At 61.4% G+C, this 27,980-nt stretch overlaps 3 protein-coding genes across 9 annotated transcripts; 1 reads left to right on the top strand and 2 right to left on the bottom strand.

Annotated features, from left to right (window-relative positions):
- The first annotated feature begins 5,101 nt into the window (after positions 1 to 5,101).
- Positions 5,102 to 9,094, top strand: PPP1R14B (protein phosphatase 1 regulatory inhibitor subunit 14B). The gene is made up of 4 exons (XM_037905519.1): positions 5,102 to 6,163; positions 7,503 to 7,586; positions 8,224 to 8,256; positions 8,703 to 9,094. Exons 1-4 carry the CDS (start codon positions 5,945 to 5,947, stop codon positions 8,769 to 8,771), a joined length of 405 nt encoding a protein of 134 aa, XP_037761447.1. The 5' UTR covers positions 5,102 to 5,944; the 3' UTR covers positions 8,772 to 9,094.
- A 1,798-nt stretch (positions 9,095 to 10,892) lies between these two features.
- Positions 10,893 to 19,917, bottom strand: FKBP2 (FKBP prolyl isomerase 2). 4 transcript variants are annotated; one of them, XM_037905398.2, is made up of 8 exons: positions 19,878 to 19,917; positions 17,371 to 17,565; positions 16,755 to 16,880; positions 15,626 to 15,794; positions 15,227 to 15,339; positions 12,000 to 12,046; positions 11,426 to 11,461; positions 10,893 to 11,108 (listed from the first exon to the last, which is right to left on the bottom strand). In XM_037905398.2, the coding sequence occupies exons 2-8, from the start codon at positions 17,547 to 17,549 to the stop codon at positions 11,047 to 11,049; spliced, it is 732 nt and encodes a 243-aa protein (XP_037761326.1). In that variant the 5' UTR covers positions 17,550 to 17,565; positions 19,878 to 19,917; the 3' UTR covers positions 10,893 to 11,046. The 4 variants fall into 4 exon arrangements, with proteins under 4 accessions (XP_037761326.1, XP_037761322.2, XP_037761328.1 ...); XM_037905394.2 differs by lacking the exon at positions 19,878 to 19,917 and having other exon boundaries at positions 16,755 to 16,929; positions 17,371 to 17,593; XM_037905400.2 differs by lacking the exons at positions 16,755 to 16,880; positions 19,878 to 19,917 and having other exon boundaries at positions 17,371 to 17,591.
- A 1,078-nt stretch (positions 19,918 to 20,995) lies between these two features.
- VEGFB (vascular endothelial growth factor B) lies at positions 20,996 to 27,451 on the bottom strand. 4 transcript variants are annotated; one of them, XM_043551230.1, is made up of 8 exons: positions 25,473 to 26,108; positions 25,203 to 25,245; positions 24,657 to 24,853; positions 24,100 to 24,173; positions 23,663 to 23,695; positions 23,435 to 23,515; positions 22,952 to 23,077; positions 21,022 to 21,825 (listed from the first exon to the last, which is right to left on the bottom strand). In XM_043551230.1, the coding sequence occupies exons 3-8, from the start codon at positions 24,849 to 24,851 to the stop codon at positions 21,705 to 21,707; spliced, it is 630 nt and encodes a 209-aa protein (XP_043407165.1). In that variant the 5' UTR covers positions 24,852 to 24,853; positions 25,203 to 25,245; positions 25,473 to 26,108; the 3' UTR covers positions 21,022 to 21,704. The 4 variants fall into 4 exon arrangements, with proteins under 4 accessions (XP_037760501.1, XP_043407165.1, XP_037760500.1 ...); XM_037904572.2 differs by lacking the exon at positions 25,473 to 26,108 and adding an exon at positions 26,454 to 27,205 and having other exon boundaries at positions 21,024 to 21,825; XM_037904574.2 differs by lacking the exon at positions 25,473 to 26,108 and adding an exon at positions 26,454 to 27,451 and having other exon boundaries at positions 21,055 to 22,363.
- Positions 27,452 to 27,980: the final 529 nt, after the last annotated feature.

A 27,980-nucleotide genomic window follows, 5' to 3' on the forward strand; every position in this document is an offset into this window, starting at 1 on the left:
AAACTGGGGCATTGGGGCCAACACTGACTGCGTGGGGAACGTGCCCCCCTATTGAGCTTGCACAGCGCCCCCAACACGGTGCGGGGATATTGGGGTCACCACTGCCTGGGAGGGGAGAGTGCCCCCTACCGAGACCCCCAGGGGACTCCTGTCCACATCCCAGCTCCGCCCCAACCCACCCCGCAGAGTGTCAGATATTTAACAGGATCATTGCATAAGCCAGCTTGGCCAGCTGCCAGAGAGGATACAGCCTTCACTTTCAACTTCCTGAGGGCTGGGATCATGTAAAGAGCAGCAAGGGAAGAAGTGGGTTCCTATTGCCCCCACCTCCATATCCAGCCCAGGCTTGCAATCCCCCAACTCCATTCCTTTGCAATAGCACCCTCCCTCCCCAAGCCCTACTTCCTGTAGGTCCTATGTAAACAATACTTTTCATTCTATGGGGCATGGATTGGTAGGGAGCCACTGGAATGGGATGGGGAGCTACACTCCATACAAGCTAACCCCTGCCAACAGCTTCCCCCTACTGGAATAGCCCCTCTAGGGATTCAGCCCAAAGGGGGTGTTTGGGGATGTGTGTAAAAGTGTAGGGAAGGCTGGGATTTAATGGGGGAACTGTGTGGGGACGTGCCCCTGATGCCGGGGTTAATGATTCAGGAGCTGGGCTTTAGATCTCAGCTAATACTAAAGGGTCAGACACTGTGCAGCGCAATAAGGCTCCTCAAATCCCTCCATCCCCAAAGCTCCCTGGGCACCACGCACCCATCCCCCTCTATTTCAGGAACTCACTGCATTTCCCACCACCCCGTCCCTCTTCCCTGTTTGCCCCCTATTCCCATACCAGAATCCCCCATTCTCCCCCCCCATGCCAGGGTCCCCCATTCCCTTCTTGCCAGGGACCCCATGTACCCCCATCCCCCTCACCTTTCCTATTCCCCGTATTTCTCCTCTCTTTCTCTTTCAGGGTCTCTAAACTCCACTGGGACACAAGCAGTGCTGGGCTGGGGAACTGAGCTGGAAGATGTTGACTACTGCCATCAACCAGGCCTTTGACCCAAGCCAGTTCCAGACCCCTAAGCCCCCATATGAGCCAATACTGATTATGTGGGGAGAGCGGCCAGCACTGACTGCAAGGAGAGAGAGCCCTCTACTGAGCCCACCCACCCTGCTGCCTGCAGCACAGAGCCCCCCAGCACCAGATCAGGCAAGGGGATCCCAAGGAAGTTTCCAGCATGGCAAACAAAGGGGCATGGGGAGAGAACAGGATTCACCAGAGATGGGATCAGACCCAGGCAGCAGGGCCCCTGCCTCTGTGCACCTGCCACTCGGGGTCCTTGGGATGCTGTGGGGGAAATCTAGCCATCTAGTGCCTAGTGTGGGGAGCAGCAGGAGGGGGGCCTATTGCACACCCCTCTCTGACCCCCCACTCCAGCAATGCCTCACCTGCCCCCCCCCTGCAGTTTCCACAAATGGGCAATACTTTTCTGTCTGTACGGAGCCCCTTTGGGGCTATTCCCGTTGCCAGGCCCCATCTGCCTCTGCTCCTTCCCCTGGGCCCCATGCCAGCCTTTCTGGGGAATAAATAATGTGGGGAGGGGGGAAAAGGGGGAGAGGGCTGTGCCCTGAGGAACCTGGTGGGGGTGGAGCTGGGGGAATTTGCAATGAGACAAACAGGCTGTGGGGGCAGCTCTGGAACCAAGGGCAGCGCCTGGGTCTGGGGCAGGGTGGGAGCCATGGTGGGCGGGGAGCACAGTACTGATGTAAGCTAAAGAGAGTGTTTGGGTCTCAACTTACAAGGCATCTATCTGGATACTCCTCTCTGCCTGCTACCCAGTCCTGTGCTTTGCCGGTGCCCCTCAGCCACAACCCACAGCTCCCTGCTATCCCAGGCCTGGGCTCCCCACCCCACCTCTGCCAGTGCCCCTCAATCCAGACTAACAGCTCCACCCCTTCCATCTATGGGTGAATTCCATTTCCCTTTTGTCCTTGCTGCGACCATTCCACGAGTAGCCAGCAGGTGGCAGTGTCGGGCTGCAGCCCGCCGCACCCGCGCAGGGAGCAGCCTTTGTGTGCCAGAGTCTTTAAGTTCCTGAAACCCACCCCTGGCTCCATGAATGGATCTCACCCCGTCGCAGGTGCCACGCGGCGCTTCCTGCACCCAAGGGCCCTACGTGCCAGCGGAACAGTGTGCACCGACCCTAGTGCATACTCACAGGCTGTGGCAATGGGCTGGGTGCAGCCCCAAACACCTGCCTGCTGTATGGGGACAGCCCCTGGGAATAGTTGAGGTGGCACTGCACTAATGCACACATGCACAGAGGCTGCATCCGTGTGCTGCACGGCCTCCCTGCCTGTTGCACTGCGGCAGTCCAATGGAATGGTGCATTGTTGCAGCGTTCTTTGGCTCTAAGCTGCATAGGAAGAGTGCAAGGCTGCACTGACCCTAGTGCATGTTTATAGCTGCATCAGTGTGCCCCAAACTCTGTGCTAGCTGCATGTGGTCACAGCATGGGAATGATGTAGGCTGCATGACTCCAATGCATGCATATAGGCTGCATTGCTGCTGCACACACCCAGCATGCTCATAGCCCCCCTGCATGTTGCAAGGGGATAGTGCATTGGACCAGCGCAGGCTGCACTGACCCTAGTGCATGCTCACAGGCGGCATCCATGTGCTGCAGTCACCCCCCACACGTCCCTGTCTGTCCCATGGGGATAGTGCATGGGACTGGATTATGATACAGCTGCATCCACAGCACCCTGCCGCGGTGTGGATGCTGTGTGATGCAGATTGTGGGGTAGCACCCACCATCCCCAGCCATTACCATGGTGGCTGGGACGTCTCTGGGGAGACATTGATTTTCAGGCCCCTGCTCCGTTCTACCCACTAGTCTCCCCTCCCTGAAACACAACAGAACTGAAGGGCTGCAAGGAGATACCCTCACTCCCCTCCCAGAGCCAAGGATAGAACCCAGGAGTCCTGGCTTCCAGCTCCCCACACTGGGGACCCCCTCCCCGGGGGGCATTTAACCGGTGCCCTTGCCCCAGCATCCTGGGCACAAGGGCAGTGCCAGCGTGGTGCCCGGAAGGGTATGATCTGCATCATGCTGGGGGAGTGTGGTAGGAAGCATGGGGGGGGGCAGATAGCTGGGGGACTTGTGGGGACCACCCAAGGTGGTGCCAGCCACAGGAGTGCAAGGGGGGCTCCCTCTGGCAGAGTCGCTTGGGGGCGCGGGCGCAGAGGGAGGCTCGGATCAGGCCACGGAGGGTGTCACAGCCGGGCGCAGCTGCCGCGCTTGCTCCGGGGCCCTGGCCAGGCCAGGAAGCGTCTGAATCGCGGCTCTGTTACTCAGTCCCGGCCACGTGTTTCCCCGACGCCTTGGGCCAGGCCGGCCGCAGGGAGCCAGCTCTTAAAGGGATAGCGACCCCCAGGGCCCCACCCCCCAGGGCCCCGCCCCGCAAATTGCCAATGGGATCAGGGGTTGTGTGTTCATGGACTGGGGCCGGGGGGGGGGGGGGGGGGGGGGGATGGAATCTACTGAAGCGCTGCTCCTGCTGTCCCTTTGTATCCAGTTATCCCCCAACCCCCGCATCTCCTCTCCAGAGCAGCCTCCCCCCAACCCCGCTGAAACTTCTCTGCCATCACCCCTCCTTCTGCTGACCCGCTCCTCCGCCCCCTGGGCAGGTGGGGGGCTACACCCCAGCGTGGTTGCTAGCAAGCAGGAAAACATGCCCCAGCCCACCCTCCCGCCGTAGAGTTTTCCATGTGAGAAGGGGAATGTGAACCCAGGCCTCCAGGCCTTTCCATTCCACCCCTGTAAATCCCCCCCCCGCCGCCCTCTCCCCCATACCTCTAGCTCTACTAACTTCTCTGCAGGGAGCATAATACTGGTCTGTACTGCCCCTGTGCCCCACCCCAGAGGTGGCACTAACTGCAGCTCAGCCGGGGCAAAGGGATCCTCGGTCCTGCACCCCTCTCCAGGGACTGCTGCATCTCAGCACCAGGCAAGGGATCCCTGTATAAACAGCTCCATGCCCCACCCCAGAGGTGGCTGCATCTCAGCACCAAGCGAGGGATGCTTGGGTTGGGTACACAGCCCCCCTGCCCCACCAGCATGAGGAGCCATCACTAGATTTCCCAGCCACTCAGCTCTCACTGTCTCTACCCTAGTCCCTCTCCAAATGCCCCCCCCATCCCCTACCCCCTTACAAACTGCAGCCTGAGCCAGATGGGAAGGGGGGTTCCTTCCTTGCTATCTCCCAGGCTGCAGGGAGCTGCTCCTCCCCAACCATCGCTGCTTTCCCACAGCAGAACAGGAAGGATGGAGACATAGACAGGGACGGACATGAGGGGGGCAGCTCGGCTGTCTGTGGGGACAGTCAAGTCTAGGGGAGGGGGAAGGCGGGTTGGACAAATTGACAGCCGCCCTCTGCTCCTTTGTTATGGACAGACAGACAGACATCCCCCCTCCCCCCCATTGTGAGACAGAAGGACAAATGGGCATGCCCTGGAGAGGCCAGAGACGGGCAAGATATGGTGGGGGAATTAGATGGGGGAATGGATGGACAAACGGGGGGCGGAGGGAAGAAACCACCAAGAATAAACCCTGTGGCCTGGACACACAGCATGTGCAGGGGAAGGGCAGAATCCACCCTCCCCGCCCCCCAGCTCTGTGACAGACAGGCAGAACCCCATGGGGAAGGAGCAGACAGCCCCTGGGTATGGGGGGGAACGGAGTTTAGGGGAGGGATACCTCCGGGATGGACAGACGGGGGGGGGGCAGAGAGACAGGCCGATCGACCTTGGGGGGGGGGAAAGACCCTGGATGGGACAGAAAGTCGCTGGATTGGAGCCGAGCAGGCTGACCTCACTCCACCCCCTCCAGTGGGGGGGGGGGGGGATGACGGACAGACAGGCGGACACAGGAGGTGAGGGAGCGACGGACTGACAGACAGACCCTGCAGTGGGTGGCGGGGGCGCAGCCTGACCTCCCTTCCCATCTCGTGAGGAGGGTGTTGACGGACAGAAGGACGGGGGGAGGGGACGGACAGACAGACAGACACGCGGCCCCTTTAAGGGGGCGGGGAGGGGGCGGGGGAGGGAGGCGAGGAGCGAGCGATAGCAGCAGCAGCGGGACAAAGGGGCCGTCGGGGGGAGCGGATCGGAACCGAACCGGAGCCGGGAGGAACCGGTACTGCGGCAGGCGCGAGTGAGTCCCGGAGGCCCCGGCACTAGCACCCAGGACAGCGCTGGCCGGAGCCGGTACTAGGAACAGGGGCTGAGAAGACCCGGTAGCGGCAGCACCGGGCGGATCCTGTACCAGCAGGAGACGGGGCTTTTCCATATTCTGGTTCTGATCGCGGCCCGGAAACACCAGGAAGAAGAGGGGATCCGGACCCAGTTCGGGCCAAGGCAGCAGCATGACCCGGTTCTGGTCGTACTAGGTTCTGGCAAGAAGCGAATTGGGGTCCGGGAGGAGGATCGGCCTCAGTTCGGTTTGCACGTGGTCCCAGAACAGGCAGGACGGATGCGTGTTTGGTCCTGATTCGGTGCAGACAAGAAGAGAATCTCGATCCAGCACCTAGTTCTAGGCTGAAGGCGGTTCTGGTTCCGGCCTGGCCCGGTTCCGTGCCGTAGAAGGATCTGGCCCAGACTGCACGTGGTCCTGGTTCCTTGGAGGCAGAGCCCCGAGCCGGTAATAGCAGGATCCGGTTCTGGTTCCCGCGAGGGCAGGAGGCGGACCTGGTTCCTTCCATCGCGGTATCGGCAGCTGAAGGCGGCTCCGGTTCTGGACCCACGTGGGCCGGGGTCTGGGCTGAGGCAGCATCCGCAGGATCCACCTGAGAGCCGCTCCCGGGATCAGCAGCCGGGGGTCCTGAGCCCACGTGGGCCCGGTTCGGGGGGCAGCCCGTTCTGACCCGGTTCGGGTCCCCGGTCCGGCGGATGGCAGCGCCTTGCAGCCCGGAGAGCGGCCGGGCGGGGGCCACAAGCCCCCGCGTGTATTTCCAGAGCCCCCCGGGGGAGCCGGGCCAGGAGGAGGAGGAGGGGCCGGGCCGGCGCCAGGGGAAGGTCACGGTGAAATACGATCGCAAGGAGCTTCGCAAGCGGCTCAACCTGGAGGAGTGGATCCTGGAGCAGCTCACGCAGCTGTACGACTGCCAGGTACCCCGGGTCCTGGAACAGCCCCATCTCTGCCTGCCAGGGACCCCCGAGCCCCCAACTTCCCTGTCACCCCCACAGCCAAACCAGGGGAGTCCCCTCCCCCATTCGCCCAGGGACCCCCTTCCAGGCCCCAAAACCCACATCTCGCCCGGTCACATGATTGTGACCCCCAGCTGGGAGCCGCCATCCCACTCCGACCTTCACCCTGCGCGCCAGGCCTCCCCCAGGTTCGCTCTGTAGCCGGTGGATTTGGGGGTCGGGTTGGACAGCTGCTAACCCCCTCCCCCATTCGGGCGGGAGGGGGTCCTCCAACTTCCCCCAAGTTTCTCACGCTGCTTAGTTCGAGGATTTCCTTTGCAGGCGGTAACCGCTTTAAAGTCTCAGGGGGGACAAACAGGCAGCCTGGCAACCCTGCCCCCGTTTCCAAAGTCAGTGGGGCTGGATGGAATCTAAACAGTTAACTCCTAAATTGCCGGGGGGGGGAAATTACCCCGCCCGTTTGCCTCTGCCCTCTTTGGTGAGGGGTCCAGGGCATTTGGGAAGCGTTGGGGGCGGGCTGCTGGAATTAATCAGTTTTTGATGTTGGTGGGGGAATCCCCCCACGGGGGGGCACAGGCTAGTGTATGTGGACGCTCCCCCCAAGAAAAGGGGGTGGGGCAGCGGTGGGGGGAGGGCGGCCTGACTCTTCCCTGGCTTCCAATTGACTTGCTTCCTGTTTCCAAATCTCCGTGGGGATTTCGGTGACTCCCGCTTGCACACAGCGCTGGGGGGAGGGGCGCACGCAGGGATCCCTCCCAGGGGCTGAGATGCAGCCACCTCTGGGGGGAGGTGCCAGGGCTGTTTGTACAGGGCCCCATGCGCCATATGGAGCTTGTCTCTGAGATGGCTAATGGGGCTGTAAGTACCTGGAGCTGCTTGAGGGGCTGAATCTATTGTTCAGACTGGTGTCTGCCGTGCCCCCCCCCAGTAGGGGAGAGCCCAACTTCTGAATATAATTAGCCAGGGAGCTGATTAGTCGGGGTTCTTTTGCGGGGGAGAGGAGGTCTGAGCCTGGCTTCTGGAGTGGCGGGTGACCTGATTAGGCCGTTTCTGTTGTGCTGCTAAAACTCTTCCAACTGCTAATCCCCCCCCCCCCCCCCCGCCGGGTTCCCAGTCTGGTTTAGTGTGGGTGGGGGGAAGCTGGGTGATGGGGGTAGGTGTGACTGCTCCCAGCATGCACTGCTCGGTCTCAGTCCAAGGTGGGGGCTGGTCTGTTCTTTGCTGTGTCTGTGGGGAGGTAACTAGTTGGGGGGCTACCCCAGTGCACTAACCCCCCACATCATTTCCACCCCTTCCCCAGGAGGAGGAGATCCCAGAGCTGGAGATCGATGTAGATGAGCTGCTGGACATGGGCAGCGATGATGCCCGGGGAGCGAGGGTGAAGGTAGGGGGTGCAGCAGGGTCCCCCTGCCAGTGGACACACTGTTATTCCCGTGGGGCTCAGCTGGTAGTCCAGGGGGTTGGGGGGGGGAGTGCACAGTGGGGCTGGGACTAGTGAGGTGCCTAGGATGGTGGCAGGGGGTTGGTGGAGTGCCAGGCTAGAGGGGAAGGATTGGGGCAGCAAAGCACCACACTGTAGGGGATGGTAGCCAGCCTGGTGGGGGTAGAATCTGGGACAGCACTGACCTGGCTGCAGGGAGGGGCCTGTAGTAGCCACCCATGGGGTGAGGTTTCATGCCAGCTTGTTGAGATGAGGGGGGAGCTGGGATACAGGGCTGGGGATCATGCAGCCTGAGGGGGTGGGGAACCCGAGGGACAGGGTGGTGGTGGGGTCTTGGAAGCCATGGGGCAGGGAGCTGGCAGGGGAGGAAGCAGGGCTGGGAGCTACAAGGAAGGGGGATATAAGGTGAGAGCTGGGGTAGGAGATCCTGGTGTGAACCATGGGGCAGGGATGTGTGTGTGGGGGGGAGCAGGATAGCTGCACTGCAAGAACTGTTATGTTGGGGGTGGCAACTGGACCTAGAGGTGGATCTGGCCCGTGGGAGCCCACGCCCTGACCCTTCTCTCTTTCCCTTCCCCAGGAGCTCCTGGTTGACTGTTACAAGCCCACAGAGGTGAGTGACAGGTCCCCCTCCATCTCACACAGGAGCCAGAAACACTGGGACCCGCCCCCTGGACCGTGGGAGGGGAGGTGGATGGCTCTGGGCCCGCCCCCCCCGGCAGTTGTTGTGATCAGTCTGGGGTGGGGGGGGTGTCAGCAGCTGCTATTCCCTCTCCAGTTCCCCCCTGCACACCTGTCATTTTGGGGTGTGGGCTTCCTCTCCAGAGCTGGTTTCTGGGGCCCTCTGAAACCTACCACTGGGTGGGGCAGTATCCTTAGAGGATCCTGGGCAGCTGGGGGAAGGAACCAGCCTGGGAGGGGGTGGGGGCTGTCTATGAAGGGGAGCAAGGTCAAGTGGGTTAGGGCAGGATAAGTGGGAGTCCTCCAGCGCTCTATCAGAAAGGAAAAGGGCATTCCCCTCCTGCCCCCTGTAACCCTTCTCCTCTTCCTCCCCACCAGGCTTTTGTGGGGGACCTGCTCGACAAGATCCGAGGCATGCAGAAGCTCAGCACCCCTCAGAAGAAATGACCCCCCCACATCCTCAGACCCACCTCCCCCAGCTGAGGGGGTGGGGAAAGCAACCAATGGCACCAGGCTGGGGTGGGGGAATCCCCTCTCTAAAGTTTGGGGGTGTAGAGGGAGGGGCCCCCCCCTCCTTAACCTCCCCAGCGCATTGATAATCACTAGCCAGCTGGACAGCTCCTTAGCAATACCCCCATGTGAGCCCCCTCTTTTTTTGGTAGTGGGGGGCCCTAGGGGGGTTATGATTTGATATTTTTAAGGATTTTTTAATTATTACATGAATTTTCTGTTGTGTTTTTATATGAATTTAATAAAAGAGTTTGAGAGTTGGGGGGGGCTTCTGTTCTGCATGGGGGGGCTGGAGTGGGGCAAGGTGAGTGGTTTGGGGGGTGCAGGACCAAGGGGGGAAACTGCTGCAGGCAGGTTGGGGGCCAGAGGGTGGGACCCACTGGTATAAGTGGGCACTGGTGCATGTGTGGGGGACACTCCCAAGTGTGGGGGTGCTGAAGGGCACTATGTGGAATGGGAATCAGCAGGGCTTCCATCTTGGGGTGACCACCCCCTTTCCCAAGCATGGGGACTGTGGGTGGATACCCCCATCTGAAGAAGGGAATGGGGGGCAGGTCCAGACTGGACCCCATTTTCCCAGCAGGGGTGGTGGGATCCCTAGCAGGGTAACACTGTGTTTCTGCCAGCAGGCCCAGCCAAGATGCTAATTGTTGCTAATGGGGAGTGGGGGTCATCAGTGCTAAGGGAAGCCCTCAGCATCTGCAAATCACCTGGGAAAGACAGGCAGAGGAAGGGCCAACTGAGCCCCACCCAGGGGCTTGGCCAAGGACTGGGGTGCACAGCGCCAGTCAATGGTACCACCTCGCACCCCCAGAGCAGCCCTTCTCCTTCCCCACACACAGCCACTGCCAGCTCTGCACTCCCCAGGCCCTCCCGCCCGTGGGAGGCAGCTGCTGTGGCAACCGGGTGGCAAGGGGGGTCCCAGCACTGGCAACAGGCTGGCTGTGCTCAGGGGGGGCTCCCTGGCCCTGTGACATCCATGCCCCAGGAGGCCAGTTAGGCCCCATCCAGGCCAGCCTGAGTCCCTCCCCTCCCCCGCTCGTGGCAGGGCTGAGCTCAGCACGGAAAGAATGTCCCTGGCTCCTGGAACGAATCGGGCGGCAGCCGCACTTCGTGCTTCCGGCCTGAGGTCACTGGTCGGCTGGGAGCCGGCAGGACAGGGCTGGGGCCAGCACCCCACTGTGGTGGGGACGAGTGTGCTGGCAGCCTCCACTCCACCGCACCCCAGCCCGGCTCCCTGCCCTCCAGCAGCAACCCAGCTGGATCCCCGGTCCACCCTGCTGAGTAATGGAGGATGGGGCTGACCAGATGGGCCTGGCACTGCCCCTCCCTCCTCTCCTTGGGCAATCCACCCCAGGTCTGCCAGTGCTCCTCAGTCCTGACCTGCAGCCCCCCGCTACCCCAACTCTGCCAGTGCCCCTCGCTCCCGACCTGCAGCCCCTGCTATCCACCCCGTGTCCCCCTCCAGCCCCAGCTGTGCCAGTGCCCCTCACTCCCGACCCGCAGCCCCTGCTGTCCAGTCCCGGGGCCCTCGTGAGCACAGGGTGTGGCTGCTGTGTCACAGGGTGGAACTGGGAGCAGGCTGAGTCACTGCTGCTGGTTCCCACATGCTGCCCGCTCTGCCTTTGAAGCTGGCCTGCAGCAGGTCAAGGCCTGCCCCCAGCTCAGCTCCTCGGCTCCAAGCCAATGCCCTCTGGGAGCCACTGCCAGTGCCCTAGGCCTCCCTTCTGCCCTGCCCATGCTGTCCCAGGCACAGCCCCGCCCCAGAGTGAGCAGCCCCTCCCATCCCTGTCTGGGAGAGCGGGTCACAGGCAGAGGGGCTGCCAGCTCTTGCCAGGCACCTGGTGCCACCATGTGGCGAAGGCAGGCGGTGCTGCTCCATGGCAGGACGGTTCACAGCACCTGCCTGGAGGCAGGGGAGAACCCAGAAGCCTGGACTCCCTGCTCTGACAAGCCCCCGCTTCCCTCCGAGATTGCACCCAGGAGCCCCAGCTCTCCATTTCCTTTGCTCTGGGCTTGCACTGCCCCTGCACCCACTCTCCTCACACACTGGGCAGCTCCAGTCTGTGCTTTTATTTTTGATCTTCCAGGATTTCTTTTGAACACCCCTCTGCTCCCCCGTGTGACTGTGCGCGCACACACCATCCTTCCCCCCACCAAGCCCAGGCCCCCCAGACCTCTTCCCCACCCGCCCACAGCCAATGCCGCCTGCCTACAGCTCCGGTCGCCGCTCAATCTTCAGCAGCTCCACCTCGAAGATCAGTGTTGCACCACCTGGAGGAGGGCAGGGCAAAGTCAGAGGGGCATCATGCAATCCTGCCCCACTCCTCCCCCACCCAGGCAGGAACCCCCTAGCCATTCTGCACACCAGGGACCCTATGTTGCTGTGGGGGAGGGGAGCAGGGGAGGACCTCACTGCCCGATGGCCAGATAGGGGCCCTGCTGCCTGGGGGGCAATTGGGGAGGGGCTGCCCTAGTGAGAGACTGGAGGGAAGCTGTGGAGACCTGAGGGGCTGGCAGTTCATACAGATGGCACCACTGTCCCGAGGGACAGGCAGGGACCAAGCACATGGGGGACACAGTGGCCTTACCTGGGATCTTGGGTGGAGCCCCTCGGTCCCCGTAGCCTTGGGAGGAAACAGAAAAATTAAAGCAAGAAACCGACACCCCCCCAGCCCAATGCGGGGGGCGGGGGATGGGACGGGGGACGAACACACAACTACTCCTGGAGGGAGGAGAGGTTTCGGGCAGGGGCTGAGCAATGGGAAAGAGGCCAGACTGGCACAAAGAGCACCCTCTCCTAAATGTCAGTGTCTTTTGGGCACCCAAAGCAGTGCCCCTCCTTCCCCCCACCTGCTTTCCCACAGGGGACTGGCCTAGGAGTGAACATCCTGATGCCTCTCAGTCCTGACCCACAGCCCCCTGCTATCCCAGCCCCAGGCTCCCACCTCTACTGATGCCCCTCAATTCCCACCCACAGCCCCCTCTGCTGGTGGTTCTGGGCAGGTGACTTTAGCAAGACGTGGAAACTGGAGAGAGACCCAACAGTTTGATCATTGGTCCCTGCCTGCTAGGGCTGGATCAGAGCTGGCGTCCCTTAGAGGAGAAAGGCCTTGTACCCCGCTCCCCCTGCAGAGTGGGTCAGTCCAATCCCTGGCTACCTACCCAGCTCGGAGGGAATCACCAGTTTCCTCTTCTCACCCTCGCACATCCTGAAAGGAGACAGCAGTGAGACTTGCTGAGTCAACAGCGCCAGACCTCTCCATCAGACCCCCCCTGCTCCCCTCCACAAAGCCCCTTTAAGGAAGCAAAGACAGGATCATATGCTTATTGTAGCCCAACTGCAGCAAACATCACCCCTGCAGCTTCCCTATTACGCCACCACTCAGAGCCCTCTCCTGGGGCAAAAAGCTAAGGCCGGAAGGCAGGACTCCTGGTTTCTACCCCCAGCTCTGGGAGGGGAGTGGGGCCCCGGGGGCTAGCGTAAGGTGTGGGGGCGGTGGGAATAAAAGTCAGGACTCCTGGGGGAGGGGAATGGGTCTCAGGGGCTAGAGCAGGGGCCTGGGAGGCACAACTCCTGAATTCCACTCTTGGTCCTTCCACTGACTCACTCTATGGATCTTGGGGAAGTCACCCCCACACCCTTCTCTGCCATCAGTAAAATGGCAGATAACTCCACTTCACAATGGCAAAGAGCTCAGGGCACCTCTGCCGCTGATCGTCTGTGCAGGTAAAATGAATCATGGGCAAGTTCATGGGAGAGTCGATATTGCCCAGATTCCTAATGTCTGAGGCCAAAATTGTCAATGGACTATCTACCTTCAACTGCACATGACAGCTAGAAATCCCCCACTGGCACAGACTGCTGGCTAACCCCAGTCACACAAACAGCAGGTATTTAACAGAATGAATGTATTGCACATGCTGAAATCTGGCAGAGTTCAACCACCTCCATTGTACCTCAGTCAATAAGGGCCTCATGGGGATCTGAAGGTGAAGGGGCTCAAAGCCTGCTGCTGATCCAGGGAAGGCGTATGGTGTAATGGCTGCATTTGGACCTCTAAGCCCAGGAATTGGACTGTGAGCATCAGTGGGATTGCCAGTCTCCAATTTCCCTTGCTCGGACTCATCTTTCCCAAGGGCTGCAGTGGATTCTCTATCATGGCAATTGTTAAATCAAGATGGGATGTTCTTCTAACAGCTCTGCTCTAGTTCGGCCAGAATGAGTCCAATGGCCTGGGACAGGAGGTCAGGCCAGATGGTTACCGTGGGCTCTTCTGGCCTTGGGATGGATGAGTGCGCAGGAAAGACTCAGTTCTAGACCTATCTTCGGTACTGCTCTGGCCCCCATCCCCACTGGGTCTGGGCACCTCAATCTTTAGGACAGGTCTGAGGCTGGGCAGAGCTATTATCCCCACCTGCAGATGGAGAAACCTAGTGACCTGCCCATGCAGCGAATGGAACCAGGGCTTCCAGAGCCCTAGGCGAGGGCCCTGTTTGTCTTACAGTAGCACCTAGGAGCCAGCCCCATTCTGAGAACTAGCGATCTAAGCAGCTCTAACCACTATACCACCCTCTCCCCCAGTGGGGAATCACTTTTGGGGCACCTGACCACCCCCTGGCAGGTTTGGAATCCCTACCAACCCTGTTGCTTGACCCAGGGTGGCTTACATGCATGAGAATCCATTTTCTGCTTGCTACACACTGCCAGTCAGCTCTTGGTTATAAGCTCATCCACCCCGTGAACCACTGCTGGCTCCAAAAGCAAACAGGGCAGCCCAAACCAAAACGACAATAGGCTTAAAAACCAAGATTGGTTGAGAAGCATAGGAGACAGTCATAGTGGGGAAGACAGTAGTGTCAGAAGAGCTGCTGCTCATTGGGCTATGTGGTGTATCCACCCCCCATGGGGAAAAAAAAAAATCCAGGTATCCACCTGTAACCACTGCTAGGGATGGAACAGCGTGTGGTACTAGCTTGGCTATGGCCACTGACAGTTGAATAACGTAACTGGAGCAGCATGGCATAATATTCACCGTGTCTAGAGGTTAGAACAGAAGGGGCTGTTCTAAGCCAGGACTTCTGGATTCTATCCCCAGCTCTGGGAGGGGAGTGGGGTCTAGTGGGTTAGAGCAGCGGAGGCTGGAAGCCAAGACTCCTGTTTTGTCTACAGCTCTGCCGCTGACCCAGAGTAGGACTAGGCGGCATCCATTTTCAAAGAGAAGAAGCTGTTAATCTCTTTGCTGTGAAGTCACACAGAATGGAGAGCCCCAGCGATCGATGGCTGGCTGGCAGTGTCAGGAAGATCACTGCCAACAGGGCAGGTGGAGCGAAGTCTGAATTAAGGATCAGGAGGCATGTGGAGAGTGTGGGAATTGTGGTCATATCCGTATGAACCATAGTCGTGACTCAGTTTCCCCACCCATTTGGGATTGCCACCCCCTGGTGGGAAGGGGTTACTTTCCCCTCTAGTGCAGGGGAGAAGGGAGAGCTGCTGGTCTCTTTAGCGGGGGGCCGATGCATCAAGAACTGTCCCTAGGCAGGGAGCCCTGGAGAAACACTGGGAGTCCTGCTGGCTGGCCACAACTGCCAGCCAAGGGAGAAGGAGACCCAGACACAGCAGGGCGGCACCTGGGCACCAAGAGGCTGAGGTCACTGTGATCAGATTTCAGCTGCCAGCACTCAGTGTAGGGAGACAGAGAGACTCCAGGCTTTGGACCAGAGTGGCAGGTGATTTCAGCTTTGTTTTCCATTCTAAGATGGCCCGTTTAACGATGGAGGCCAAGTGACTAATAAACACCTGCCTGTTTTGGAAAGGCTGCGCCGGTCGCTGCAAATCCCTGTTGGTTGCATCACGCCCTGAAGGGATGAAGTGTCTACCAGGCACTAGTTGGGGAGCCACAGGGAAAGAGGTGATGCTGGAGCCCAAGGGCCCCGTCTCAGAGCAGTGGGTTTCACCCTTTGTCAAAGGGGGCGGTTCTAGGCTGTAGCACAATGCAGTGGATGCTCCAAGATTGTACAAAGGCTGGGGCATGGATCGCTCTGCACAACCATGCCAAGGCTCAGAACAGGAGCTGCTTGCCCCTCCCGCTGGTCGAGTAGGAGCTGGGTGGGGAGGGCAGGGCTGCAGCCGGTCCTGACTGTGCAGTGCCTGGGACAGCGGAGGGTCCTCAGGGGCTACTGTAATAAACGTGATTAACACCAGAGAAGGGGGAGGCCAAGTGACATATAGAGAGAGGCTAAAGGGGACTGTGCCACGTGCCCCCCCACAAGCTGGACGCCTGGGTCCCTCACTCTGTGATTCCAGCCACAGCTTGAGCTGAGGCCAGGCTCAATGTGGGGGGACTGCTCTCTGAACACCCCCTCCCCCAACTTGCAGGGCAGGACTTTACCCAAGCAGGCCTTGGTCCCAGCCTTTGATGACTTGGCCCGTCCCCAGTGAGAAGATGAAGGGCTGGTCACGTGGGATGCTGCTGTCAAACTCGGTCCCGTCTTCTAGCTTGCCCTGTGGAAAAGGAGGGGGTGAGATGGAGGGGCCTGCCCCCAGCTAGACACTCCCTTCTTGCAACACACAAACATTGCCCCAGGAGCTACTGGCAAATACTTGTGCCCTTCCTTTCCCCTGCACTAATGGCGCACCAGGGACATTGGCTGGCTAGGTCTCTCCTTGGCCCCAGAACCTTGGGCTAGCTGGTGCCTCCCATGCCTGCTGGCATACAGACCCCCTGACCCTAGCTGGTTGGCACTGCCCCCTTCCACGCACCCCTTCCCTACCATGGGGTAGCACTCACGGTGTAATGCATGTGCAGCACATCTCCCTTGCGGGATTTGATGGGGCAGTTCTCCACCCGCTTCTTGACACCAATCTGCAGTTTTCTCTTGCCCTCAGTGCCCAATGCTGGCTGGCAAAGTGCCGACAGGCAGAGTGTGAGCAGCGCTGTGGCCTGGCTCATCTGCATCCTGGAAAGACATGCAACGAGAATCCAGATAGTGGGGGTAAACCAAGAGACTTGCCCTCAATCCCAGCCAGTGTCCCCCCCCCCACTGAGCTGGATTGGAGCCAGCCCCCCTAAAGAGGAAAGTCCCCATATCCTATTCCCTTCCCCTGAGCCAACCAGTACCCTTGCCCTAGGACCAATTCAGAGCCAGCATCCCCTAGAGAGGAAGGTGCTGTCATCCCATGCCCTGGGCCTGAACCAATCCTCTGCACACCCCATGCCCCCTCCCCCCAACTCAAACACACAGTGACATGCTGTAAATATTTTAAGCCCTCCCCTGGTCCTTCATACTGCTACCCACCCCTCCAGATCCTACCCTAGGCATGCAGCAGTGCGTTGTCCATCCGTCCGGATCCCCCCCGTCCCGGCCTGGGAGCCTCTGGATGCCCCACTTACCTGTCCTCCAGCTGAAGGAGCCTCTCCTCCTCTCCCTTCCCTAGTAGCACCACTGCCCTCTTGTGTTTCAGCCAGAGAATCTTGTGGACGATGGGGTCTCCCTAAGTCCACCAAGTCTCCCCACCTGCACCCCCTAGTCTAGCTCTCCTCAATGTGATTTCCCCATCTGTATCTCCATTCCCACTCCCCAGTGTGCTTCAGTGGGGTCTCCCTACCTGTGCCCCCCATTCCCACCCACCCAATGCGCCTCAGTGGGGTCTCCCTACCTGTGCCCCCCATTCCCACCCCCCAGTGATATCTGCTCCCCTAACAGTGTGTGTTTGCAGTTCCCCCCAATATCAGGCCCCACGTGATGCACATTGCCTTTGCCCACTTAGGGTGCCTCATGCCTCCCCTCTCCCTGCCCAACTCTTCTATCCCCCGCTTTCTGGAGGGTCCACATCCGTGCCTCCCCTTGGTCCTCCTCGCCTTTTGTGGCCTCCCAGGCCCAGACCCACATCTCCCCAGCTCCTGCAGGGTCCCTCACCTTGTGCACCCAGATGTCCCCAGGTCCCCCTGCAGGAACTGGCTTCTCCCTCGGGATCCACACTTGGTCAGGATCTGTGGGGCTCTCCCCTCTTCCACCACGGGTTCCCCTCGATGCCCACCTGTCCTGGGCACCCCAGGGAGGCACCTCAGTCGCTGGGGAACTCTTGATATGCCTGCGGGGCACCCAAACCTCAACAGGGCCCTGCCCCCCTGCCCGGGCCCCCTGCTTCCACTCCCTATGGATCCAGATCGCCTCTCCCTGGCCACCCCCCACTGGGACCCTCTGCGGCCCTTTCCTCAGGGGTAGATCCCGCTTGGGCCCCACTTGCCTCACAGACTCCTGGCTTCCCCCAGCCCCCCTCAATCCGTCGTGACCCTGGGAGTCCCCCCTTCCTGCACCCCCAGACTCCTGGGACCCCCCAGCCCCCAGCTCAGCCCCTCTCAATCTGCCGTGACCCTGGGAGTCCCCCCTCCCTGCACCCCCATGACCTGGGCCTTCCCTCTCCGGGCCCCTCGCCCCTCTCGCTGGACCCCCGCTTTCTTGGGGCTCCACGTCCCCTGCTGGGGCCCCCCGCCCCTGGGCTCCCTCGGGACCCCCCATCCCCCGCTCTCACCTCCTCGCCAGACCCTGCTCCAAACCCCTCTGCGCAGCCGCCGGCAGCTCCCACTTCCTGATTGGCCGGGGCCGGAAGCCGCCATCTTCCTCATCACGTGAACAGCGCAGCTCCGTGTCACGTGACCAGGGGCAAGCGCATTTCCGATCTGGCTGCTGGCGGCGCAAAATGGCGTCCATGGGGGGCGGGTCCTTTCTGCTATGGACGGGGTTCACCCCTCAGGGACACGCTCTGTGACCTCAGATAACCTTATATGGCCCTTTGACCCTCTGTGACCCCTGACCCCATGTGACCCCCCCCAGTGCCCACCTCTGACCCCAGGACCCCGATGGCTCATGGCGACCCCTGCCCTCCCAGTCCTAGAGCTCCCCCACCACCCCTGTTCCCCTGCCTTGGCCCAGCCCTTCCCCCGCTCTGCACCCCCATCTCTAGTGACCCCTGGCATCCATCAGTATCTCCCAGGATCTGACCCAGCTCCTGCGACCCCCCAAGGCCCCCTTCCTGACCCCCTCACCCCACACACTTGGGCCTCCCCCTGTCTGTCAGTCTGTCCCAGGGCCAGAGGAGAGATGGCACCTTCCCCACATGGCCATGCCCATTATCCCCACTAGGGGGTGCCAGTGCCCCATGACAGCGCTGGAGCGAGCGGGCTTGGTGGGAGGGGAGGGTTCCCCCCCTTTATCTTTTCCTTTCCCTTTGCTTTTCCAGTGCCAAGTGCTCACCCGGCTTGCTAGTTGTACAGGTGTGACGGGGCTGGATCTGATGCTTCTCCTGCCTCGGGGAGGCTGTTGGAACCATTCACTCAGTGCCCAGGGCGGCAGTTGGGGGTGGCTGACTGGGGTGGTAAGAGGATGGCAAGGGGTTTATGGGGGGAGTCCTATTATTGCCCTGAGAGGTCCCTGACGCAAAGGGGTTAACATCACCAACCAGCTCTGTCCCTGGCATCGTTGGGGCCTGCAGGGCTGTGCTGCTCCCTCCTGGAATCCCAGGGGGCATTTTGCCAGAAGATGGGGTGATTAGATGAGATCTGAGGTCTCCTGCCATGGCTATGTGCCAGTTGCAAACTAGGGTGGTGGTAATTATAGCTGACGTAAGCCAAACACAACCCTCCCCTGTCCCTGGGTATTGCTGGAGAGCATGATGTCTGGGCTGCACCACCCCCAACCTGAATTCAGATCCTGGCATCCAGGTCATGATACCCCTGTCCTGGCTTTGGGGCATCCAAGCCATGACACCATCCTGCCTTTGGACCCTGGCATCTGGGTCATGACACCTCTGTCCTGGCTTTGGGCACTGCTGCTTTGGCTTGCAACCTCTTCCATTTGCCAAGGGCTATTGCTCCAGCCCCCTTTGTTTCTGATCCCAAGACTCTTGAGCCCTGTCCCCCTCACTCATGGATCTTGCCTCAGGAGGCAAGTGATGTGTAGGTTGGGGAGCCCAGGGTTGGGTTAGCAGGGGGCTGTGAGTCAGGATCAAGGGGCACGAGCAGAGCTGGGTGGCAGGGCAAGGCTGGGTTAGTAAGGGGCTGTGGGTTAGGATTGAGAAACACAGGCACAGCTGGGGTGGAGGGTAGCCCTCTATTTCTGTGCCCTAGCAGCTGCATGGCACCCCTGCTTGCCCAGCATGGAGTACAATCTGCAGCAGTTCCAATGCCTAGGCCCTGGCTCATTTCCCCACTGGCCTTGGCCAGGGGCTGTGTCTCAGGGGCGTAAGAGGGAGCTGTCTGGAGAGCCAGCCAAGCCCCCCACAGGACTCTCCAAATATTGACTTGTCCTGAGGGCTCTGACTGGGACCAAAGTGCGGCCAGAATGGAAATCAGCTGGGCAGAAGCTGTGGGGGGAAGCCCAGTGCCCTGGCAGTCTTCAACCCCTTCCAGAGCCCTGGATAGAACCCAGGAGTCCTGGGTCCCCAACCATTAGACTCTGCTCCCCTCCCAGAGCCAGGATAAAACTCAGGAGTCTTGGCTCCCAGTCCACCTCCAGTGGGGCACGGTGCCATCTCTCTCTGCCCCCTTGCTCATGGGATGCTGGGAGGGCTGGGGGATGTTTATGTCTCAGGTTGCACTTAGTGCCTCTGGGGTCAAAGTCGCCCCTCCACCCCTCCCCCTGCCATTTCCTGGAGCTTCTGGGTGGGGACAAAGTCTGGAGGCAGCGGGTGCAGGACAAACAAGTGGGTGCAGGACAAACGAGCAGTCCTGCCTCCCCAGCTCCCTGCCTCACACCTTCCCATCCTGCCTTGGGACCCTGGCGTCCGGGCTGGCTTGGAACCCCAGTCTGGCTTGAAGCCCATGTCAGGGCAACAGCACCCCTCCAGCCTGGTGTGAGCCCCTGGCATCCAGGACCCTGCCCCCTGCCTCGCTTGGGACCCTGGCATCCAGGCTGCACTGTTTCTGGAGTCAGACCCCACCTGTTGAGGATTCCTGACCCCTTGCCCCCGGACCCCAGGTCCTCATGGCACCCGCGCTATGGCCCTGCCTGTTCCCCGCCCCCCCATCCCAAGCAGCTTACGTGCACCAGAGCAGGAGGCCACAGCCATGGACTGATAAGAGATTGGAGCGAGCGCTCAGCTATGGGCCCTCTGCCAGGCTGCGTGGCTCCTTATCAGCCAGAGGCCATGCCCCCACCACCCCCAGGCTCCCTGAGGCCATGGCCTGTGCGGGAGGGCAGAGGCTTGCCCTCAGATCCCCCTCCTGACCAGCCATTGGATCCTGGGAGTTTATCCAGCTGGAATCAACACATCAGAGCCAGAGAGTGGGGTCCAGTGGTTAGAGCAGGGGGACTGGGAGTCAGAACGCCTGAACTCTGGCCCTAGCTCCGTCCACGTGAGACTTTGGGCCATCCTTCCCCCAGCTGGGTGCCTCATTTTTCCCTGCTGGGTGGCGAGGGCACCCTGCCTCCTCTGTGCAAATATGCAGGAAGCAGGTTTAGACCCACATTTTGCTGAAATAGGAGCCATTTCAGCACCTGAAGAAGCCCAGGGCAGATGAGGCAGGCTGGGCGACTGGCACATATAGTGGGAGAACAGGCCAAGGTGGCACAGGCAGAGCTGTGAACCTGGTGTCCTGGCTCTCAGCCCCTCCTGCTCTAACCCACTAGACCCCACTCCCCTCCAAGAGCTGGGGATAGAGCCCAGGAGCTCTCACCCTTGCACTCTTCCCCCTTGTAGATGCATGATGCGCCCTGATCCCTGCCCCTCCCCCTGGTACCTAGGAAGCCTGCTCTTGGGCACAAGATGTGAGGGGGTGGGGGCAGTGGAGCTGAGCTATCCCTGAGCTGCCCCCAATCCCTGTGTTACATGTGGCTCACACAGGCAGGGGCTGGCTCTGCCAGGATCCACCCCCTCCCTTTTTCCCAGGGCTGCTGCCTGGTCATGAAGTGCAGCATGTCTCTGTGGGCAATGCCAGCACCGGCACAGCTGGGCCCATTCACTGGTGCTGGGAACTAGAGTGACAGCGCTGCATGCTCCCAAGGGAGGGGGACAGGCCCCAGAGCCAGGAAGGGAATCCCCCACATATTCCCTCCATCCAGTTCTCTGATGGGTCTCAATGCTGACCTACAGCCTCCTGCTATCCCAGCCCTGGGCTCCCCATGGCTCTGCCCCTGCCCCTCAGCCCCTTGCAAGCCCACCTCTGGGCTCCCCACCCCCACAGCTCTGCCCAGGCCCCTCAATCCTGACCCACAGCCCCTTGTTGCCCAGCCCACCTGTTTTTCCAGTATCCCCACACAGAACATCAACTGCATCTCATGCTTTCCCAGCACCTTGTGTTTCCAAAGGATTCCATAATATGGCACTTGTACAGACAGGAATCCCCTGCCCAGTACCAAGATGAAGCCACCTCTGGGGTGGGGTGCAGGGGCTGTGTATAGAGGGATCCCTCACCTCGTGCTGAGATGCAGCCACCTCTAGACTGGGGCGCCGTGGCGGGGCTCTTTATAGAGGGATCCCTTGTCTGGCGCTGAGATGCAGCCGCCTCTAGGATGGAGCAGTAATTTTTCCACACACACCAAGCATGAAGGAGCCCTCAGCCCTGGGGTGAAGAGCTCGTGGGTGTAAAGGCTGCCACACTTTTGTGGAGCATAAACAAAGGCACCGGCTCAAAGGTGAAAGGCCAATAATCCCCAAGGATTCTCTCTCCACCCCTGCTCCCCTACACAACAGAGGACCCCCTCCAGCGAGGCACTCCCCAGCCGGTGCAGTATATAGGGCACCCCACAGAACAGCAGCCCCGTCCAATCCGGCGAGTCCTGAGAGCGGGGCATGCTCCCTCGACCTCCTATAGGTGTTTGTGGGGGGTCGTGCGCTCACAGCTCTGCGGGCCGGCGTGTCTTATCCATTTAATAGCTTTGGAGCCGGATACCAATGTGCGGGCAGTTACAGCAGCAGGACGTGCCCTGGGAGGGTCCTCGAGCTGGTGCCCAGCCTCCCCTTGGCTCTGGCAGGGAAACGGGGTTTGATCTGGGGGGATGGAGAGGAAGGTGAGGGCAAGCATTAAATTAAAGGGGTTTGGGGATGAGCAGGGCAGTGAGGGGTGTGTGTGGAACTTTAAATAACGACGAGGGGATGAGAGTCTGGCCAGCAGAGCTGGAGCGGCCTTGGTGGGCATTGAAGGAATCTGGGGGCCCGAGTCCTGGAGGGATCCCAGGATCTGGTCCCCAATCCTGGAGGGGCCCTGAAATCCATCTGTCCTAGTCCTGGAGGGGCCCAGGATCCAGCTGCCCCAGTCCAGGAGAGGCCGTGCAAGATGCAACCCCTCCTGACAGGTCCTGTCCAGGCAGTGGATAATGGGGTCTGACCCCCCACATGGTCCCAGGAGTCCTCTCATCAGGTCCATTCCTGGGCAGCCTTGCTTGTCTTCCTTGTGCTCCTCTCCAGCAGGGGGCGCTCAGGGCCAGAGTCTTGTCCTGGTTCCAATGCAGAGCTGGGCCTGGGGGGGGAGAGGCTGGTCCCAGGTCACCCCCCTCCCCCGTCAGATCATCTGCGCAGCTTCTCACACCTCAGGGGAGAACAGAGTGGCTCAGGGCACTTGGAGGGGCCACGCAGGTTCAGGGACACCAACCTCAGGACCCCCAACTCCCCCAGCCAGAAGCACCTCCCTTGTCTCAAAGCCTGATGGGGGAGGAGTTGGGGGCTCTATCCTGCAGCACTAATTGGGGAGGGTCTGTTTGGCCTGTGAGGGGAGTTCAGGGGGTATCTCCAGCCCATAGGGGAGATGGGGGTCTGTCTGTATGAGGGGGGGGGGTCATGGCTGCCTCTGGCCCATGGGGAGATGTAGGTGGGAATCTGTCTGGTCTGTGAAGGAGTTTGGGTAGGTCTCTGGTCCAGGGGGAGGTTGGGGGATCTGTCTGGTCCATGAAGGAGTTTGGGGTGTCTCTGGTTCAGGGGGAGGTTCTGGGATCTGCCTGGTCTATGAGTGAATTTGGGGTGTCTCTGTTTGAGGTAGAGGCTGGAGGGTCTGCCTGGTCCGTGAAGGAGTTTGGGTAGATCTCTGGTCCACTGGGAGGTCCGTGGGTCTGTCTGGTCCATGAGGGAGTTTGGCGTGTCTCTGGCCTGGAGGGAGGTGGGGGGAGTCAGGGGGTCTCACCTGCACGAGTGCTCATTGAGCTCCAAGCCCCGGTCCTGGCAGTGCTGGGACCTGCGCCGGCAGCGGCACTGGCATGTCTGGGGATCCTGGCGCCTCCGTTTGTCTGGGCAGGGTGGGCAGAAGGGCCTGGGGGGAGGAAAGAGTGTATAGGGAACCCCTATGGAACAGCACCCCCTCCCACTCCAATTCAAGAGGGTCTCCACATAGGGGCGGGGGGAGCCCCCTTGCCCCAACCCTCATGGTTCTGGAGGGGGCTTTGATGCTGCTGGGCTGGGTAGTCCACCCCTCCTTTGATCCCCCATGAGGTACAGGAGTGGGGGGCATGCGGCTCCCACAGTTAGAAGTGAACCCCCATAAGGTGTGGGGAGCATTCACCTGATCCCCCCTGCTCACCCCAGTTCAATGCCCCCAATGCAAGCAGAGTTAGTAAGGAAGTGGAGGACATGCAGGGACTGGAGGGTGCATGTGGGTCCCTGGACATACAGGTAGGGGGAGTCTCGTTCAGGGGGTCTCTTCCTTTTGTGTTTGCGTCCAATGCTGTTTTTCCCCTTGGGCTGCTCAGGCCTGTGGAGAGAATCAGAACTGAGCTCCCCTCTCAGCCAGCAGGGGGCGCTGTAGGGAATGGGGTGGGAGCCCTGGCTGTGGGGGAAGCTCCGGTCTCTCCTGCCCTGGCCTTTCCCAGCAGCAGGGTGGGGAGCTGGGGGTCCTTACCTTTCTGGATTTACTTGGCTATTTGTCTTTGGTCTGCAAAAGAAAAAAGGGGACGCCAGGTTAACAGGGAAATGAGGTCTGCTGAGAACTGCCCCCGCCCCCGAATGGGGATCAACCCATGGGGGGCAGTGCGATGCCCTAGGAGGAGGGAGGGGTGCCCCCTGAAATGGGGGGGTGGTGCAGTGCCAAGGGGGAGAGACCACAGCAGTCACCCTAGGAACCGGAGAGCTCACGGCCCCTCCATGTGCCTCTGTGGGGCCGCCTGCCTGAGGTGGGGGGGGGGGGGGGTCACTGGCTGCCGTGGGGTGTTCAAGCTTTGGCTAAGCTTGGAACCAGTGGGGTCACAACTTGGGGAAGACTGAGCCTTGTGGGTGCAGAGATGCTTTGGGACCCCCCTCAAAGCCCCCCATACTCTCAACAATAAACACCCCCCTCACCTGCACTCGCAGGCACTGTGCTCCTGGAAGGCCAGCTGGCCCAGGTGGCTGTGCAGGTAGCGGGTTTTCATCACCTGGGGGGCAAAGAAAGGGTGAGTGAGGGGGGCACCAAGTGCCAAGGGATTGGGGATCAGCACACCTTATGTAGGGTGATGCCAAGGCCCAACTCCCCAGCATACACCTCCCCTCAGCTCCCCCCTGCCCTCTGGCATTCCCCTACTCCTGATACCTGCTCTTCTCAGCCCCTGGCATTCCCCTATCCCCGATACCCGCTCTTTCCATCCCCTGGCATTCCCCACCCTCAGTGCCTGGCTACCCCCTGCCCTCTGGCATTCCCCTCCTCCTGGTGTCTGGCTCCTAGGCCACCCCATGGCATTCACCTACCCCTGACGCCCAGCTCCCTCCCACCCCAGCTTTCTCCTCCCCCCAGTGCCTGGCTCCCCCTCCCCCTCCAGCATTCCCTTCCCCCAGCTGTCTGCCCACTCCTGGCATTCCCCTATTGCCAGTGCCTGGGTCTTCACCCACCTTCCTCTCTCCCCTGCCCTCCCTCCCATTACCTCCATCACCACCACATGCATGCGGGTAGGCACGCACTGCAGCCCCTCATCGGCGCAGCATCCGGCGCAGCGACGCAGGGGCACACAGGAGGGTGCCAGCAGGTGCTCCACCTCAGCCGGGTGCTCCTCGCTGACGGGCACCAGCATCTCCTTCGGCTGGCAGAAGCTGCGGTTATAAACTTCCATCCACTGCATCACTGCGGGGGTCAGAGGGGGACAGTGCCAGGACTCAGCATGCCCTGACAATGCCAACTGACATGGCCCAGGCACTCCCCCCCGCCCCCCGCAGTGTGCCCATTGACATCCTGCACACACAGACACAGCAGGCTCTTGCCAGGTACTGGAATGCAGCCACCTCTGGGGTGGGGTGTGAGGGCTGATTATATAGGGATCCTTCATCCAGTACTGAGATGCAGCCACCTCTGGGGTGAGGTGCTGTACCCCCAACAACCCTCAAATGTGCCCCCTCAGCACTGCTATCCTCGAACACGTCCCCCTGCCTTGTGGCAGCAGCCCCCCAACCTGCGCCTCACCCCAGTCTCTTACCTTCCCCCAGTGGGTGGGTCCCCTTCGTCTGGGGCTGTGGTGCCTGGAAAGGAGGAGATGTAGGCAATCAGGCTCAGAGTCCTAGGAAATGTGGGGAGGGGGGAAGGCTGGCTCCCCAGGCTCGCTTGAGCCCCATCCCCCCTTCGTCGAGCTCTGGGGGAGCCCCCACCCCACTCCCCCCTTCTCCCCACTCCATTACACACCAGCCTCAGAGACCCCCCTCCCCTCTTATAACTGTCGCCCCCCCATACCCAGTGGAGCTCCACTAACCTGCAGGCAGTCAGACTAGGTACACCCCCAAGAGACCCTACAATAACAAATCAGCAGCTGGGGGAAAAGTTGGGAGGGACAGTTCCCCCTGGTGTGTGTGGGATTAGGGGCAGTGGAAAAATCTTTGGCTGGATGAGCCTGAGGAACTGTCCCATCCTGGGCAGGGCAGAAAGGGGACCCACCCCCACAGCTCACTCACAAGGAGTCATTGGCCGAGCAGGAATAGAACCCAGGCGTCCTGGCTTTTAGCCCCGCACCCCCAATCCACTAGATCCCGCTGCCCTCCCAGAGCTGGGAATAGAACCCAGGAGTCCTGGCGCCCAGCCCCTCCCCCCGTGCTCAGGGGCGGGGAGGGGCACGGTGGGGCAGGGGTGAGTGGAATCTTGGCAGCTCCGGAGGTCAGGGCAGCAGGAGCCGGGCAGAGGGGGTGGATCCCTGCAGGAACCGGAGGGGCTGGGCCGCTAGGGAGACTCTGGAGAGGGGGAATCCCAGGCGGGCGAGGGGCGCTTGTCTGTCCTGGTTCCCCCTGTCTTGGGCGCTACCCCGGACACTGCAGCTCAGCCCCAGCGCTACAAGTCCCCAGCCTGCGCGCTGGCTCATGCCCGGGGCCCCCAGCAAGGCCAGACCGTGCGCTCCCCCCACCCCTCCCCCGGTACGAGGCGCTAACCCAGCGAGACCCCCTGTGTCTGCCCCTGCCGGGATGCGGCATCCCCACAGCGCGTCCTCCACTGATACGGGAGAAAGGGCCAGGTCCCTTCCCCAGTGCCCGGCTCCCTGAGCCCCCCGTGCCCGGCTCCCCCAGTGTCAGCTCCCCCAGTTTCCCGCTGTCCCAGGCCCCAGTGCTCGGCTCACCCAGTGCCCGGCTCCCTGAGCCCCCAGTGCCCAGCTCCCCCCAGTGCCCTCCTGCCCTGAGTCCCCAGGTACCCCGCTCCCCCCAGCCCTCCCCGCCCCCCCGTGCCCCGCTCCCCCCAACCCGCCTACCTTAGCTGCGCAGCCGATCAGCTGCAGGGCTGTAGCCAGCAGGAGGTGCAGGGTCTCCCGGGGGGCTCTCATGGTGCCAAGCCGGAGTGTGGCGGTCCCCTAGCGCTGGTGCCCAGGGCGCCTGGCCGGCAGCTGCCCCCTACCTCCGGCAGCGCCCGCAGTCCGGGGCACTCGCATGGTAGCTCCGAGCGCTGGGCTGGCGGGATGCGGGGCACGGACCCCTCGGCCCTGGGAGTCCCCCGAAGGCAGCGCAGGAGCCCCGCTCCGCAGTCCGTGGGGAGGTAAATCCAAGGACCGGGCCCCGCCCGCGCGGATCAGGCCGGGCACTGACCGGCCCCAGGGGGCCCCGCTGCCGGGGGCGGCTACAGGTGCATCGGAGCCCGCGGGGCCAGCGCGCCTGCAGGAGCGAGCGGCTCCGAGTGAGCCAGGCGGCCGCGGTCGGCCAGGGAGAGGGAGCGGGGCTGGCTCCAGGGAGTGACTGATGGCCCGGCCCAGCCCGGCCCCGAGGGAGGCGGCAGGCAGCGGGAGGGGGGAGCGCGGGGGGACTGGGGGGCAGCAGGGCGGAGCAGGAGAGGGGTGATGGGCAGCGAGAAGGGGAAGGGAGGCAGGAGGGAGCTGGCGGGGGGAATGGATGGTACTTGGGCTCCCACCCAGGGTGGAGGATGCTGGGAACAGCCCTTGTGGTGATAGTGGGGAAAGGGTGGAGCGGTAGATGGGTGTGTGGGGAGGGATGGGTGGAGGGGCATGGGGATGGAGCGGGGGAGGGGGTGGGGATGGAAGAGGAAAGGAAGGGTGGGTGGGTGAGAATGGATGAGTGGGGACGGATGGATGGAGAGGTGGGGATGGTTGGAAGAATAGAGGGGTGGGTGAGGACGGATGAGGGGATGGTTGGAAGGATGCAGGGGTGGGTGAAGAGGGAGGGGTGAGGATGGATGGAAGGATGGATGGGTGGGGATGGTTGGAAGGATGGAGGGGTGAGGGAGGGGGAGGGATAGCTCAGTGGTTTGAGCATTGGCCTGCTAAACCCAGGGTTGTGAGTTCAATCCTTGAGGGGGCCATTTAGGGATCTGGGGCAAAAATTGGGGGCAAAAATTGGGGATTGGTCCTGCTTTGAGCAGGTGGTTGGACTAGATGACCTCCTGAGGTCCCTTCCAACCCTGATATTCTATGATTCTATGATGGATGGGTGATTGGAGGGGTGGATGAGGACGGATGACTGGGGATGGTTGGAAGGATGGAGGGGTAGCTGGGGAAGGATTGAGCAGTTGCTGAGCTGTGGCCCACGTGCCCATGTCCAGCACTGTGCAGGGGCAGCTCAGGGTGCTGGGCTGGCAGAGGCTGCTGAGCCCAGCTGGGGAAGTGCCCCCCGCAGGGGTGCAGGAGCAGCTGAGCTGCTGGCCATGGGGAGCTTGCAGGGGGAGTCACCCGTCTAGATTGGGCCCGTTCCATCTCTGGCCAGTGGAGCAGGAGTTGAGCTGGGCAGCCAGCTGCTCCCTACGCCAGCCACTAGGGGAAGCCAGCACATGC

The sequence above is a fragment of the Chelonia mydas genome, chromosome 7, assembly GCF_015237465.2.
Source record: "Chelonia mydas isolate rCheMyd1 chromosome 7, rCheMyd1.pri.v2, whole genome shotgun sequence".
Taxonomy (NCBI): domain Eukaryota; kingdom Metazoa; phylum Chordata; order Testudines; family Cheloniidae; genus Chelonia; species Chelonia mydas.